General features: G+C 44.2%; 1 protein-coding gene across 2 annotated transcripts in view; it reads right to left on the reverse strand.

Annotated features, from left to right (window-relative positions):
- The window catches only part of PDK3 (pyruvate dehydrogenase kinase 3), a 64,872-nt gene extending 47,894 nt beyond the window's left edge, over window positions 1–16,978 (reverse strand). Inside the window, exon 1 of one of the 2 annotated variants that reach the window (XM_019419717.2) lies at window positions 16,678–16,978. In XM_019419717.2, the coding sequence (XP_019275262.1) occupies window positions 16,678–16,783 (106 nt within the window). In that variant the 5' untranslated portion in view covers window positions 16,784–16,978. The remainder of the gene's footprint in view (window positions 1–16,677) is intronic. The other variant, XM_019419716.2, reaches the window with a different exon arrangement.
- Between the last annotated feature and the right edge of the window lie 572 nt (window positions 16,979–17,550).

The following is a 17,550-nucleotide window of genomic DNA, read 5'->3' on the forward strand; positions in this document are numbered from 1 at the left end:
GGATGCAGGAGGGATAGCTCGTCTGGGACCTCAGCTGGAAAACTCAAAGGCTGGGGCTGAGGAGGCAGTGACTAGATGGGGGACCTGGAAGTTCCGAAGGCTCCTCATTTAGAAGTCTGAACCTTGGGCCGATGACTTGCCAACTAGGATTGCCTACCAGAGCACTATCTGGTGGCCTCTCCATTGGCCTGCTCACAGCGTGGTGGCCTTGGGTTAGCTGGATTCTTGTACGGGTTCGGTGAACAAGGTGAAGCTGCATGGCCTTTTATGATCCAGGCTCGGAAGTCAAACAGCTAGTCACAAAGCTTGTCCAGATCCCAGGAGAAGGGGACAGATCCTTCCTCCTCTTGAGAGAGGGATGGTGAGGGCACACGGTAGGAAAGCATCAGTGTGGCCATCTTTAGAAAATAGGATTTGCCCTATGATCATGAGGAGGTGCAGAGGATGATTTCTCAAATTACATTTTATTAAAATTTTTTTTAACATTTATTTATTTTTGAGACAGAGAGAGAGCATGAACAGGGGAGGGTCAGAGAAAGAGGGAGACACGGAATCCGAAACAGGCTCCAGGCCCTGAGCTGTCAGCACAGAGCCCGACGCGGGGCTCAAACCCACGGGCCGCGAGATCATGACCTGAGCCAAAGTCGGACGCTCAACCGACTGAGCCACCCAGGCGCCCCTCAAATTACATTTTAAAGCACTCTTTAAAAAACAAAAGCACTCTTTGATTGCCTCAACTTATTTCTTCTGGTGTCATTTTTGAGCAGCATTTAGTTTAGTTTGTTTTTCACTGTGGACTTCCCTCAGACATCTGGTAACCTGTGCTTGTTCAGTAATGCTTGAGGGTGAAGCAGCCTTCTAAGACGAATGAAGTGAGGACCGCAAATATCTGGTTATTCAGGGCTTCTGGGTGGGGTCCTAACAGCACACCAGGATCCCTAATTCTCCTTAAGTAGTTCACTCGATGCCATTAGAGAAGAGTCCCCTGGTACCCTCTACTTTCCCTACAGATAATTACCTACCTACTAATGTTCCGATGGTTGGGGTAAAGGATGACCCTACTGTTCACAGACTTCCAGTTCATCCTCCGGTTTTCGCCAGCCAGCCCTATCTGTCACTCCCGTCCTCTATCTGTGGTACGCTACTGAGGCCGAAGCCCCCTCCTGGGCCCTGCTGCGTCCAGCTCAGCACTCTCCTTGGCCACAGTGCCTTCTGAGTATGTTCTGGACCTGAGCTGTCCAGTGCTGGAGCCACCAGCCATGAGGAGAAATTTGAATATTCAGTTTTCTTATGAGATCAATGATGAATTCCCCAAATGTGATAAGAATACTCTTATGCTTCGGATACACATACTTAAGTAACTAGGGGTAATCACGTTCTCTACAACTTACTCTCAGATGGTTCAGCCAAAAAGGCATGTGTTGAGAGAGGGGCAGGGCAAGAGACAGGAAGAGGGATAGACAGAGGGGGGAAAGACAAGAAGCAAATATGGCAAAGTAACTGGTGGATCTAGGTGCCAGACATGGATGTTAACTGTAGTATTCTTACAACTTTTCCTAAGGTCCGAAATTTTTCCAAATGAAGAGTGTAGGAGGGACCCTGTGAACAACCTAACTATCCAACAATAAGGGAAGAGTAAAATAAATCACGACATTGTATATTTACATCGGGAAATATGGAGTCATTCAAAAGATTGTTTTTAAAAGCAGTCTCCTAACAGAAAGGTCTTCCTATGTAACTAGAGCCATTCTATTTTCTAAAAAGAATACAAAAATCTCACACAGAATGTGCTACCATATGCAACGGACGTGCAAAGCTCGTGTTACCTTCATGTAATGATTTTGGTTGTTCTTATAGGGAAGGAGGGTACAGGCTGACTATGACAGGGTCATTAAGGTAGGCGAGGGTCACTGGACCCTTCCCTGAGGGGCATCCAGGTCTGTGCTGAGAGAAAGTGACTAACATCCACTAATGCCCTCATCCTCTCTCTTTAGAGTCCTCTTCACTCTCTGAAGGTAGATATGTGTCCATAAACACACTCGGGAGAAACCCGCCCTTCTGTACGCCAAGTGAGGCCAAAGCAAGTTGTAAACGGGTTTCACCATAGGCCCACACTGTGTCCTCTGCCTGGACAACCCCTCTGCCATTCCCCCCATTCAATGAGTTCTATCTATGTCCTGTGGGTCCCAGGATTCCTCAGAATTCCTCAGAGTACTGAAGAGGCCACTGGCACAAAATCCAACACACGGTAGGTGTTTAATAAATATTTCCTGCTTAGAACTGAAAATAAAAACACCTAGCAAGTTTTAGAATAAACTTACTACAGCAAATACAACTCAGGGATGCAACATAATATTTGCTGGTAATGGCCAATTCCTCTTACAGAATGACAGATCACTTCATTCTATATATTTGGTCAGAGGTATTACATCTTTTAAGTTAGGGGAAGAGGAACCCAAGGGAGGTAGGAAGGTGAAAATAAAGCGGCAGTAACCGTCAGCATGGTGTGTCAGGCCACAGAGCGGAGAGAAAAGGCATGGATGTGTTAGGAACTGATCCCACAAACAGAGCTTGGTCCAGCCAGAGCATATGAGTAACATGGCAACCACAAAGATTCCTATCAACCTAATTCCGGGAGGGGGTTTAAGATCTAGTCCTAATGGTGGACTGGTAAATTATGTGACGCCTTGTTGTCCTGGAAGCAAGAACATTTAAGTCAAGGTCACAATGCACTCATCCTCGAGGTTAACTGAGGCAAAACGTTAAGTTAACCGCTACAGTGAATGAAGAAGATCCAAAGCCAGTCACGCTCCAAGCACAAACAAACTGAAAGTGCTGTTTCTTGGAAAACGGTCAGTTTTTAGAGCTGGGACCTTCAGCCAACAAACCTTAAAGTAATTAACATCCAAGGTTAAGAGCTCCCTATGCAGCTTTTGTTCTTAGCAGTAAGCTGATTTCATCCAGGAAGTGCTGTGTCACAAACTTCCTGTAATGAAAGCAGTCACCATCTACTGGGCACCTACCACGTGCCACACCTTGCGCTCCATGTTCTCAACCGTACCAGTACGACGAGCCTGTGGTCGGATGCTAGCATTTTGATTCTGTAGCTTAATACACTGAAGTGTAGCGAGATCAAGTGATTTGCCTTTGCCTCCTGGAAAGAATAATTTCTGGTTCACCTTGGAAGAGTTGGTCAAGATGTCATGTCAACAGCTACCTGATGATTTGGGAAGTCTCCGCTCCTTATTCAGGACTTGTACTTTGCCATGTATAAAATTAGGGACGTTGGAGAGATGATCTCTAAGCTCAAGGTCCCACTGAATGCACCAGAGAGGGTTAGATGTTGGTTCGTATCTCTATTCAGTTATTTATCGTACACCAACTGTGCGTAGTAATGTCAAATCTCAGATGAGTATGGAGAGAGCACTGCGGTGAGGAGGCAGCCAAGGAAAGGAGCCAGAGATCAAGAAAAAGAGTACATCCTTTCATATGCGTTCTTCTAATTGTGTTCTCCACCCAGAAAGCCCCTAAGGATGCTGTGGATGAAGGACAAGAGGGTTAACATGGTGCACATTCCCAGAAACCACTTCTATGAAACAAGCCTTCGAGGGAGAGGTAGGGACAGCAGGAACGCATGCCACAAAGTCATAGGGCTCATAAACGATGACTAACACATCTAAATTTATGTATTTCCCCCTGCCTCACATTTATCTAGAAGTTTCCCAAAGGCAGCGACTATGCCTTGACAATTTCCCAAAGCTTCTGTTTCCACTTCATTCCAAATCCAGGTGTTCAAGTGCTAACCTTCAGCATCTCGGACCCCATCCTCTAAAGTGGTTCATGGCTCTTAGGCTTAGGCCAACAGTCTACTGGATCTAACACAGTTCTCAGCACATCACAATCACGTGGGTAACTCCAGGATCCTGGCGCCTAGACACAACTTCTGGGGATTGATTCACTGGCCTCAAAGAGGGGCAGGTGCTACTAGTTTTAGGAGCAGCCCAGATTATTCTCGTGAGCGGCAGGACTGAAGACCACTGACTAACATTAATCACAAAAAATCCAACCAGGGAAGGCGAATCAAAAACTCCTCAGGCTCAGACAGTGGCTGTTTACCCATCTATTTTTAGTCTCTATTTTCATGTTTGAGATTTGTTTCAGCCTCTTAGGAAGCTGACCGAGGATGTCCTCATAGTCTTAAGAGACTTCTCAGCGTTACCACTATCTTCTTTCTCCTTGTCCTTTAGATGATCCCACACAGGAAAGATAAAAACTGCTGAACACATTCATGAAGGAGATGGCCGTACTTCAGGACGTGGTGACTCCTGCCAAGCGGCGACAGTGTTCTCGTCGATCCTTCCCCTCTGGTGGGTTTTGTTTCCACACTGCACACAATCCTTACCTACTTCCTCAGCTACAGTGGGGTGGTACGACGAGCAGGTCATGGGTCCCCGGCTCTACTGTATGTGTGGGTACTTTTCTTAATGGCCCTGAGCCTCAGTTTCCCAATTTGTAACATGGACACGACTGTTGTCAGAACCCCACAATAGTGTATTTTATACCAAGTGTTGGTAAGTACTCAGAAAATGCTGCTGGAATCTACTCAATCTTTTTCAGTTTACACAGAGTCCATTTTAATTTCCTTCTCCAACAGTTTCTAAAACCAAGCTAAGAAGCAGAACTAGGAGTATGCAGGTTGGAGATAGCGTGGCAGAGAATCTGTACAGAATGCTAACCAGAGACGTGGGCTCCCTTTGTACACAGGGCAGTTTCTAGAGAAGGGGGACTCGCTGTGGGCAAGTAGCTTAGGAGTTGATTAGAAATAAAGGGGTCACGACCACACTACATGACCAGTATAGATAGGTATAGTAATATAGCAATTACCCTTTTGCTTTCTATTTAATATCACAAATGGGAAGAGAAATTAACCAAATTTATACAAACTTGGCAATCAGATACTAAGGAATACCTGCTACCAAGTTTAAGGAAACACTATATTCTACTAGGACAGGTCCCAGGAGACGTTCAGATAAAACCCAGAATATGCTCTGAGCTGTGAAAATCTAGCCATTTGCTGGGGAAAGAAAGGTATGTTACACATCTCAAAGGCCCCTACTGTTTTTTGGCCAAGAAGACATTGGGAAATATTTAACTTCCCACTCCAGGAAAATGTTAGAGGTATTTAGTAATTTATTCCCAACAGTGAAACTATTATACACTGACACCCATGCCCTAGTAAGAAAGCAAGCAACATTGGTACAACTCAAATGGTCCGACTGGAATCACGTATCATGTCTAAGAACGAAAGTAAAATAATGACTGCCTGTGTGATGCTTAGGGAAATAATCTACCAGTGAGTTAGAACCCCAACTGTTCAATCAGAGGCAATATAAATATGGACCTGTATATGTATATACAATATAAATATAAATATAAATCTGTAAATGTAATAGTTTGCTGTAATTTTTGTGCCATTCACTATGGCAGAAAGTATAATCTGGGAAAAGACGAGACACTGACCAGGAATAGGGTTCTCCTTGAAGGATATGAAAGATACCACCAGGGGCCTCAATCAAACCTGGCTCTGCCCGTAGGGGAAGCATGGAGGTAAACTGATCCCCCCACATACCATGAAAGTGAAATGGGCTAGCTGAATGCTGCCAGGTCAGTTTCAATTAATGTCAGGTAAGCCACCCACACTCCCCTTAACACGTTTTCCTGTGAGTTAACTAATTTATCAAAAAGAATAAGTGGGCAGGTACAGCAAGAATTTCTAAAAAAATATGGAAATAAAGAATCGTCCTTACCAAGTTTCAACACAAATTATGAGGCAAAGGTTAACATATACTACTTCGTTAAAATCAGAAAAGCTGTCCTACTGAATAGAATCCACAAATATAAACTACTCTGTGAACTTAGCATGTAATAAAAACAGAAACACAGCGAAAGATTTCAGGCCTTAAGAACTGTTGCTATGCAACTAGAAAACAGAACAGAGCCAAACTGAGTTAGCTACAGAAGTCCCATCAGAAATGGCAATAAATTCCAGAGGGGTTTAGTAACAATTTGCAAAATGCTATAGGTGATAAATCTGACCATGATAAAAGCACTGTAATTGACTGAGTATAAAAAAACTCAGACTGTGCACTAAACAAAAAGGAAAGTAGCATTCAGTCATAATACATGCAAACATATGGGCAAAAGCTGGAAGACTATCACAAAAAAATGGATGGAAGAATTATAGGTGATATTCTTTCCAAATGCCTTTAATTGCATACTCCGATAATTACCAAAAAAGGGAACACGGTGGGCAATGATACTTACACAGTACAATAGGTTACTATGCCAAACAGATACAAGAATTCATGGAAATGATTAAAACTCCAGATTCTAGTTAGTAAGCGGTCAAGGGCACTTTACACACAACAAAATGCAGAAAATAAACCACACAGGGAAAAAAAGTAAAACACTTAGCTTCTATGTTACCTATTACACAATTAAAATCATAACACCTCACTGTGGCAGGGCTGTGGAGAAACTAGAACCCTTAAACTTTCCCTTTCACATGGTCACTCCCCCCAGGGGCACGTACCACATAGGTAAATCATGGATTACCTGGAAAGGTCTTAGCTAACTTCATGTTACGCTTCAGATAGCCAATACAGTATTTGCTTTCGCTGGCATTTTGGAGAAACAGATCTTCATCATTTAAATCCAAATTTTAGAGCAACCACAGCAAAAGCTCCTTTAACAGGCTGCCATTAGCTTAGACTAGAGAGAGGTACAAAACTTTCTGTAAAGGGCCACACAGCAATCATTTGTGGCTCTGTGGGCCAAATGGCCAACTTTGCTTTTGTGGAGGGACAGAAGTCACAGACAATATGTAATACATGGGCATGTTCCGATAAAACTTTATTTATAAAAAACAGGTGAGGTCAAAACCCAGAGAGTGTACAAGACAAAGACCGGAACCCTAACATAAACTATGGACTGTGATGGGCCAATGTTGGTTCATCAGTTGTAACAAATGTCCCCACACTGGTGCAGGATGTTGATGGTGGGGTGGAAGGGCTGTAATTGGGGAGGGGCTGGGCATGGGCGCTCCCTGTACTTTCTGCTCAATTTTGCAGTGAGCCTAAAATTACTTTTTTTAATATAATTTATTGTCAAATTGGCTAACATCCAGTGTGTAAAGTGTGCTCTTGGTTTTTGGGGTAGATTCCCATAGTTCATTGCTTATATAGAACACCCAGTGCTCATCCCAACAAGTGCCCTCCTCAATGCCCATCACCCATTTTCCCCTCTCCCCCACCCCCCCCCCACCCTTAGTTTGTTCTCTGTATTTAAGAGTCTCTTATTGTATGCTTTCCTCCCTGTCTCTTTGTAATTATTTTTCCCCTTCCCTTTCACCATGGTCTTAAAATTACTCTTAAAACTAAAGTCTATTAATTAAAAAACAAAACAGGAGACTGGCCCTCAGGCTATATAGTTCGACATATCTTCGAATATGGCATTCCAAAAACAAAAAGCATTTGCCCAACTCTGACGTCAGCTTATCAGCGAAGTCAAATAACGTAACGCCCATACAATATAAAGGAAAAGCGATAATATTTTCTCATTCCATCCAGTAACAAATCCAAAGTTTCTCAAATCTTGCCAATAGCCTGAATTTCCTAAAGCTTAGTGGGAGAAAACCACCCAACAGGTCAGCAAGTGTGGCCATGCCGCCCCTTCAAAGCTACAAAAAGTCCCACACAAAACTGCAAAGACAACGAAGCCAAAGCCACAACTTTAGTGCCCAGAGCCTGATAAACCAGATTATGTTGAAATCCAATGCTATCTGATCACTAAGGACCCAAAGGGCCAATTCTGTCTTTAAACTTAAATACTGATCAAGATGCATGAAGCCAAGTTAGGTATCTTTACCCTGACTGAAATCGTTCTCTTCCCCTTTAATTCTGAACAGTCGGCTTCTGTCTCCAAACAGGTTAGTCTAATTCTTGGCAACTCTTCACAGCAGAAAAACCTTCCTGCTTAGAGAAAAGGTATATCATGTACATGTACATACAGGTACAAAATAAAGACATTCGGAAACAATGCAATTGTTTTTCCTTTTTCCTAACATGATAATTAAAAAAAACCTTTTCATTTCCTCTGTAAATAAAACCACTCTTGGGGCGCCTGGGTGGCGCAGTCGGTTAAGCGTCCGACTTCAGCCAGGTCACGATCTCACGGTCCGTGAGTTCGAGCCCCGCGTCAGGCTCTGGGCTGATGGCTCAGAGCCTGGAGCCTGTTTCCGATTCTGTGTCTCCCTCTCTCTCTGTCCCTCCCCCGTTCATGCTCTGTCTCTCTCTGTCCCACAAATAAATAAAAAAACGTTGAAAAAAAAAATTTAAAAATAAAAAAATAAAAAAAAAACCACTCTTCTCTCCAGTGGTAATCAGGCTTCGAAGAGCAAAAGGACTTAAAAAACCAAGACTTTTCAAAGACAAGTCATTTGAAACCAAAGTCAACTTTTCAGCAGGTAGTGGAATCTTAAAATACTTTCTAAAGGAAAACAGAAAGTGGCTCGGCCCTTAAACCTCAAGAACAATAAAAATAAGGAAATTGGCTGGTGCCTTCTAACAACTAAAGGCTCCTAGGTTCAGAGAACCAGTGTGACTGTGGCAGACATCTTTTCTGTGAATAGAAACCAGGACTGTCACACAACCTGCTTTCTGGTGGTTTTATTTGGGAGATGCTATATTTAAATGTGGGGACATTATGAAAGGTTTTTATGTTTTTATTTGTTTAATATTTACTTATTTATTTTGAGACCGAGTGGGGGAAGGGCTGGGGCGGGGGGTGGTGGGCAGAGAGAATCCCAAGCAGGCTCCAAGCGGTCAGCAGAGCCCAACACGGGGCTCGAACTCACCAACTGTAAGGCATGACCTGAGCCAAAATCAAGACCAGGATGCTTAACCGACTGAGCCACCCAGGTGCCCCCATGGAAGTTTAATCTTATATACTAACTGACTAAAGTAACAGGGTGTTTCACACCCTTTATATGGAGCCAGGAATCACCAATGACAGAGCGCCCACTCTGCAGACAGCAGACAGCTGAAGAAAGCGTGAGAAGTTCCAAAGAGGTGAGCGCCGCCCTCTAGAAAGAGACGGTTGTGAATAGAATAAAATAAAATAAGAGGAGGCTGGAGCAAACACCTTTAATACCGGTGCAGCTGTGCAAAAGACAAGTGCAAAGGAACTGGAAAATAAAACAAAAGGGGAAGTAAGTCTGCAGGAAGGGGATCAAAGTGATGAATGAAGGAAACAGAAGTGGCCAGAGTGAGACGGGAAGATGAAAAGCAGGTCCAGATGAAAATGTGAATCATTTCCTATGAACTCATTCAAGATTCAGAAGGTTCTGTCTTTAATGTATGTCTTAGTCTGAGTTCTCCTTTCCTTAGATCACTAAGAGAAGTTTGAATTCCTAACAACTCCTTAACGGAAAAAAAGAACTCAAACCTTTGCAAATATAACAAAGAACCACCATGAGCACGAGCTGCCCTTCAAAGACAAATTAATCCCCAAATCCCAAGAGTAACAGGTTCATAAGGAAAAAAACTGTGAAAGTTATATTGCAAAAGAAAATCAATACGTGTTCATTCTGAACACTAAAATGTGATACTTCTATTACTCCTAAGGAATTAATATATACTATCTGAAGCCTCACTGTCCAATAGAAACATAATGTGAGCCACATGTGTATTTTAAAATTTCCTACCAGCCACATTAACTCACAAAGAAACAGGTGAAAGTTGTGATAGTTTATTTAAACTATCCAAACAATCCGAACATATCCAAAATAGTATGTCTACATGAAATCGATATAAAAATATATTGAGATATTTTGCCAATTTTTACATTAAGTCTTTGAAATCCACTGTGTATCTTATACTTTTAGCACAACTCAATTCAAAACCTAAATTTCTATCAGAAATAAGTGACCTATAATTAGATTTCATCATTATAGTTAAGGTAGATTCACATATCCAAACTGTTCTAAACAGAGCTAAAAGTTTTCCATTTAACTGCATCGAGCATCAAGTTTAAATTGAAATTGAAATCAATTCAGTTTCTCTGCCACACTAGCCACATTTCAAGTGCTAACTAGGCTCAAGTGGCTAGCGGTGACCTTACTGGACAAACAGGGCCTAACATAATCACAGGAACCAAAAATTCAAACCTCGCTGTTAAAATAACTATAATAAAACAGCAGATAAAGATATATAATACAGCAGAAAAATTAAGGTATTAAAAATAGAAAGCAACAGAAAATTACAGATGTTTATCATTACAGATGATGGATCTTTCATATCAACAAACATATGTATCGGTTAAACTTCACCACATAAAAGGAAAAGTTTGATTCACAAAGCAAAACCTAACTTTATACCACATTTCAGAAAGACTGAAAATAAAGGACTAAAAATTAAAAAACAAAATTAAATAGCAATGCTCTACCAGAAAATGTAAACACGAGGAAAATAGGGATCTAGATCTCAATGTCAAATAAGGTTGAGTCCAGACTTAAAAGCATTAAACTAGTAAAAGGGCAGCACTCCGTATTGCTAAAGGGTACGTCTCACAATGAGGGCATGACAGTTAAGAATGTCTAAGCAACAAACAAGATAAAGGAAATACTACTAGAAGAGAGATATGGAGAAACAAAATTCTATTACGAGAATTGAACTTCTCTCAGGTCATGATGGATCAAGTAGATAAAATAAAAAGTAAAGGTATAGGAAATTTAAATAACCTAATATGGTAGATACGGAATATCAAACTCTGTAACCTGAGAAGAGAACATCATCTTTTTGCTGCCCAAGGAACATTCACAGGAAATGATCATACACGGGCTACAAAGTAAACATCAATAAATTAAAGAAATAATTCAGACGTTTGCTGATCACAATGCAACAAAACTATCAAGAAAATGAAAATACAGGATGCACCTGTACCGAAAATTTAAAAGTCCACCAACTCTTAGTTCACAGAAGAACAAAAATCTGAAGCTGCAGAAGAGCAGGGAGGAGAGAGGATCAAATACTGTACATGTCAGCAGCTAAGCAGTGCTCGGAGGACTAACTGGAGCCTTAAATACTAAAATAAACAGCCAAAGAGAAAAGAAACCAAATGTCCAACTTGAAAAGAAAAAAGAAGAGCAAAATAAACCCAAGGATATTGAGGAGCTCAGAGGGCATTAACAAAGTCAAAGCGGACATTAATGAACTAGAAAACAAAAGTCATAAAACTAATAGAGGAATCCAATCATAAACTCCCATGTAATATCAAAAAGGGGAGGGGGGAATACAAAATAGAGGAACAGCCACAGAGAAAATTAAGACTGCTAAGAGACTACTATCTCAGCTATGCAAATGGACTTAAAACCTCAATGACTAGGACAATTTTCTAAGGAAATATAAAATGGACTCTAGAAGAAAATCTATGCAGATCAATAGCACAAAATACAGAAAGAGCAATAGTCCCTAAACACACTAGGTTTAAAAGGTTGCACGGGGGGGGTTCTACCAAATCTTTAAAGGACAGATCATTCGAGAGACAAACTGGTCTTAATATAGAAGCAAAAGGTTTTTTTCTAAAACAAGCATGTCACCGGTAAGAAAATCTAACAGACTGCACATACACGCAGGATCTACAAACAGCACGTGGATACTAATATAATGAACCCAGGAGTTCAAGAGCCAATTCTTGCTACTTCTGTCTATGCTCAAAACCTTCCATAATAAAAAACGAAAATAAAAAATCGTTTACTCGAGGAGAAAAAATTCTCACTAGATACCACTTTTCATTCATCAAAAGTTTGAAGACGATTTGGTAAAAGCAGAGGAAAATAGGTGGTACTTCCAGAAACTTCTAGCGAGAGGATAAACAATCTCTCTGGAAAGCAATTTGGCAATGTGTGTGAAGATTTCAAATGCGCACACACTCTGATGTAGTAATCCCACATTTAGGAGTATGTCCTCTATACATACTCGTACATGCACAGAATGATCCACACAACTCGCCGCAGCACTGGTTGTCACAACAAAGACTGGAAAGACCTATTAGCCATAAAGAGGGAGTTGGCTAGTGAATTCTAGAACACTTATATAAACAAACTCTCAGAAGCCCTAAAAAAGAAAAAGGAAGTACTGTAGATAAAGATTGGAAATCTCTAAGGTATAAAGTTTAAAAAGCAAGGTACGGACAGAACTATAACGAGTTGCCGTTTATGCAATAAATGGGGAGGCTAGTGGACAAAAGTAGGAAGGTGACATTTCTGTCTACGTCCTGTTGCGCTTTTTTTGAAAAAAAAAAAAAAGTTTATTTTTGAGAGAAAGAGACGGGGTGTGAGTGGGGGAGGAGCAGAGAGAGGGAAACACGGAATCGGAAACAGGCTCCAGGCTCTGAGCTGTCAGCACAGAGTCCGACATGGAGCCTGAACTCGGGACCTGCGAGATCATGACTTAGGCTGAAGTCGGACACCTGACGGACTGAGCCACCCAGGCGCCCTGAGCACTTCTTAAATTTGAAACCATGTAACTCCAATCTCAGATCAAGAGAAAAATCGCGTTTTTTTTAAAAAATCCCACCCTTTAGAAAGCACTATTGCCACTATAAACTCATAATCCATTTAAAACGCTATGCTTGCTATACTTGCTCCCTGTGCAGAAGGCCATATTTCAGGTAAAGACTGAGTTCAAGAAACTCATTATTTTAAAGGGCATAGAAAAAATGGCACACATATGAAAGGGCAACGGTATTCTAGATCGGAAGGTCATCTAATTAGTGGTTCTCAATGCTGGTTATGCTTAAGGACAGCCTGGGAATCTTCAAAAAATACCAGTGCCATGCACCCCACCTGCAGGCCATTGACATGAGAAGTTTGAGGTATGGGACCCAGGCATGACACCCAGTACTTTCCAGCAGCAGTCCTCCACAAAGGGCGATTTTGCTCCCCTCAAGGGCATGGCGCTGTCTGGAGACATTCGGTTGTCACAACTGGTGACATCTAGTGGCTAATGGCATCTAGTGGGTAGAGGCCAGTGACACTGCTTTAGTCAACTTCCAACAACCCACAGGACACACTCCCAACAATGACCTGTCCCAAAATGTCAGGAGTGTCGAGAATGAGAACCCTTCCTTTAAAATAAAATCACTGGGGTGCCTGGGTGGCTCAGTAAGCTGGGTGTCCAACTTTGGCTCATGTCATGATCTCATGACTCTTGAAAGTTCGAGCCCCATGTAGGGCTCTATGCCGACAGCTTGGAGCCTGGAGCCTGCTTCGGATTCTGTGTCTCCCTCCTTCCCTCTCTCCCTCCAAAATAAACAAACATTAAAAAACTTATAATAAAAATAAAATCACTCCTTCTGAAGTAACAACCGGTTTTAATCCTCACTCTTAAACAAGGAAGATAATCTCCGTATTTTACTAGCGTGGATACACTAATATAATAACGCTATTTCGGGGCACCTGGGTGGCTTAGTCTGTTGAGTGTCTGACTCTTGGTATCAGCTCAGATCATGGACCCAGGGTCGTGGGATCAAGCACCATGTTGGGCTCCACACTGAGCATGGAGCCTGCTTAAAATTCTGTCTCCCTCTGCCCCTCTCCCCCGCTCGTGCTTAAATAAATACATAAATAAAGCTCTTTCAGTGGCCATAGAAACTACAAGTTATTTGTTAACATGGTTATCGCAAATACTGTAACACAGAATCATGTGTATATACTTTCTTTGGTTCCTGTCTGATTACTCAGTCAAAAATGTATGTCCCGTTTGTAAAGGAGCCAGGGAAAAAATCGTAAAAGTCACCAAGTGGTGGCCTGGAGGTCAACACGGTCCACGTATCTACTTTGTTTGAGCCTCAGTTCTTTTTATTTTGAGAGAGAGAGAAGGCGCATGCAGGGGAGGGGAAGAAATGAGGGAGAGATGGAACCCCAAGCAGGCTCAGTGCTGTCAGTGAGAGCCCATCGAGGGGCTAGAACTCATGCACCTTGAGATCACGACTGGAGCAAAATCAAGAGTCAGACGGTTAACCTACTGAGCCACCCAGGTGCCCCTATTTTTTTAAAGATTTTATTTTTAAGTAATCTCTACACCTAAAGCATGGCTTGAAGTCATGACCCCAAGATCAAGAGTTGCACACTCCCAGACTGAGCCAGCCGGGCACCCCGAGCCTCAGGTCTTTTAAAATATACTGAATCAGTGCCAATCAACCGTCCCTCTGGGAGCCAGCACATACCTGGGAGTCTGCCACAGTCCCCACCTGGCTGGCTTCATGTAGTCATTTGCTGCTTCCCAGCTGGTCCTTTAAGCATTTGAGGTGGCCTTTATCCACAGTTTCCACCAATCATAAGAAGGCATTCAGCCTTTTTACTCTTCTTCCTTCTCACCTTAAAAATATCCCCACATCCGTTCTAAATTCTCAAACTCCTACATTATTTGCCAAAATAGAACTATCAAGAGCTAGAAGAACTAAAAGAAAGGTAGAAGTTGAGACGGTCTCTCTTCTTCTGCTTGTTGTCATTAAACATAGGCTGCCTGCCACCTGTCTCTGGATATGACAAACTAGGCTTGTAGTTTCTAGCAAATTCCACTACAATTATATATAGCTCTTCTGTGGGCTTCCTTATAAGGAAAAGACTTCAATTATTAGGCTTCTTCCATTATCCTAGATTAGTGTATCCCTCCACCTCTCCCAAAATAGGTCAGAAGCCTTTTATGGGAAATATCTATCAAGAGATTTGGTCGTTTTCTTTTGAAAGGCTCATCCCTTTTCCTTTGAAACTACAATCACATATTTTGGGAGTTGTTTTACAGATTACCTGAAACAATCCACACGTTTCATTCATGAGGAAAACGAACCCCAGTGAGGCTCACTTAGCCAAGGCCATCCTCTTGAGATAGTGGCAGAAAAAAATTAGAACATTTATTCCCAGATACTGGTCCCATGGGGTTTTCCACGCTAACACTACCCTCCACTGTGGTCTTCCTACTCAAGTAACATTCTTGCGAGACATCTCTTAACACGGGGAGATACTAGCTGCTATAGGAATAAATCAACCGAAATTTCGCTAGCCTATCACAACAGCTATCATTTTAACTTTGAGGGTGGAAGAAGGAAATTCGGGATTTCTGGACTCCTTCTGCTCCTTTTACTGTGAATTAACCTAGCCCGGTTCACCCCCGATGAAGCTGACATCTTTGGAATCATCTCTAAACCATAAAGTAGGGATGGGAAACACGCTATTTATAGCAATGGTGGCATCTTCTTTCTAAATCCTGAAGTCAGGGGCTGCTTCAAACCTCTAAAACTCTCACAAGTGGCCAGAGATAGCGAACGACTGAAAAGCTTTTAGGGGGGAAGCTGAAGATGCAAAGGTCAACATCTCATTGAACTTTGACTTTCCTCCTCATTCTCTGGCAAAGTGGGTTCTTAAAATTTAATCTGGCCTCAACTTTAACCTATTCCTCTCTTCCTATCCCAACTTTTTAAGTATACACACAACATCGCATTTTGCCTGCCAGATCCTCCCTGTATGTTCTACCTCCTCTGCACATGTAGTTTTTATTCCCACCTGATACGATCCCTTTACATTCACATAAAATTCATTAAATGAACAGACGCCCCATTATTTTCCCTTGAGAGCGCAGGGCATGTTTGCTGCTCCATTTTATTCCCCTCCAAGGATGCTGACCTCCATTCGGACACCCGGGTGCGCACATTTGTTTTACTGTCAGGTGTCTCACAACCAGCTCCCTCGCCTCCAGCGATTGCAAGTATTCGCTCCGTGGCTGAAAAGGCACCACTCTGGGGAAACACGATCCGGTTAACATAAGGTGGTGGCATCTATTCCCATTTCAGCTAGGCCTCTAGGACAGGGTGAGGGCCGGGGCTTCTGCGCTCCCACCTTCATCCGTGTGAACTGCCCACCAGCCCACCCGACGGGGGGACAAGGTGGTGGGACACAAAAGGAGAGGCGCGATGAAAGGTGCTGGCACTGAGTCCCGGGGTGTATCAGACCCTGCTCTGACGCTAGGAGCCCACGCGTCCCCTCCTCCCCAGCATGTAAGGCGTTCACAGTCCAGGCCTCTAACTGCTTTAACCTAACACGAAAAAGACAACAGTTCGAGTCCTGCCGCTCCAGGCACACAGGAGCACCTTAGGGCAAAAAAGGAACAAAATGCCATTGCATAATATATTCGACCTCAAGATGTTTCTAAACAGCGCTTACCCAACAACAACAAAAAGGATCTAACAAATCTAACAAAAATATTAAAAAGCCACCCACATTCCGCTACTAAGTTTTAAGGGCGGTGAGGTCTGTGTCAAGTAGATTTGAAGCTACCGAAGCAGGTCTGGGGCGTCCCGCCCGATAAGGGTCCTCGGACGCGGTTTCTGGGTTTTCAGGTAAACCCCTGGCCGGTGTGTAAGCGCCAGGCCCTGCCCCTCGGCGCCCTGAAATCCGAGTCCCTGGGAGAGACCCCGGGCATCCCGGAGCCCCGCCCGCGGTTCCCACGGACTTTGCCCCGAGGCCGGGGAGACCCGCGGCGGGCCTGGAAGGCAGCGGCCCCGCGTTCCGGGGGCTGTGGGGAACGTGGCGACCGTGGGGGCCCGCGGCCCCGCACTCACCGAAGTCCAGGAACTGCTTGATGGAGAGCGGCGATGGCGAGAAACGCGAGTAGCGCTCGATCTGCTTAGGCACCGGCTGCTTCAGCAGCCACCAGAACAGCCGCATCCTCGCCGAGGCCGTGCACCGACCAGCCGAGACGCCTAGGCAGCCGCAGGAGCCAGTGCAGCCGAGCCGCGCGGATCGAACACGTCTGCCGAGCGCTCACACCGGCCCCCACCTCGGCTCCGGCGCCGCGGGTGCAGCCGCCGCAGCAGCAGCAGCAGCTCCCGGGCCGCTGCCGGCCGCCCGCGGCTTCTCCAGGGCCCGCCCACGGGGGCGGAGCCGGCCGCCGCACGTACGCGGCGCACGAAGGGCGCGGGGGGCAAGAGGGGCGCGCGGCCGCACGCGCCAGCCGCTGATTCGCCGCTGCCGCCCTCGCTTTCTTTTGCTTGAGTTCTCCCAGAAGCCGGCACCTCCCACCCTGGCTCCTGGCGCTGAGCCCCGCCTCCGGCTAAGTCCTCCGCTGCCGAAAGGTAGCGAAGGTGCCAGAGGACTGTGAGGAGGCCTGGAGCCCACGCCCAGAATCCAATCCTATGCCTCGTTCCAGGCCCGTCTCAACCGCAGGGACCTCTTCCGGGGGGCGGGGGGGGTGGCCTTCCCTGGACGGGCTGGCGACTGCACTTCAGAATTCTCGTTGCAGCTTGACACTTTACTTTTCATGTTCTGTTTACCACTTAACTATACTGGCTGTTACATGCTTTCCACCCCACCACCACCTTTGAGCAGATGAAACTCACTGGTTGTTTCATGCCCCCTCCACCCCCACCCATCATTGGACAGGCTTAATTGTAACGTCACGGGCTCTGTTTCGTAGCCCACCGCACCCCTCCACC

The sequence above is a fragment of the Panthera pardus genome, unplaced genomic scaffold (assembly GCF_024362965.1).
Source record: "Panthera pardus isolate Hobbes unplaced genomic scaffold, ASM2436296v1 HiC_scaffold_27, whole genome shotgun sequence".
NCBI classification, from domain to species: domain Eukaryota; kingdom Metazoa; phylum Chordata; class Mammalia; order Carnivora; family Felidae; genus Panthera; species Panthera pardus.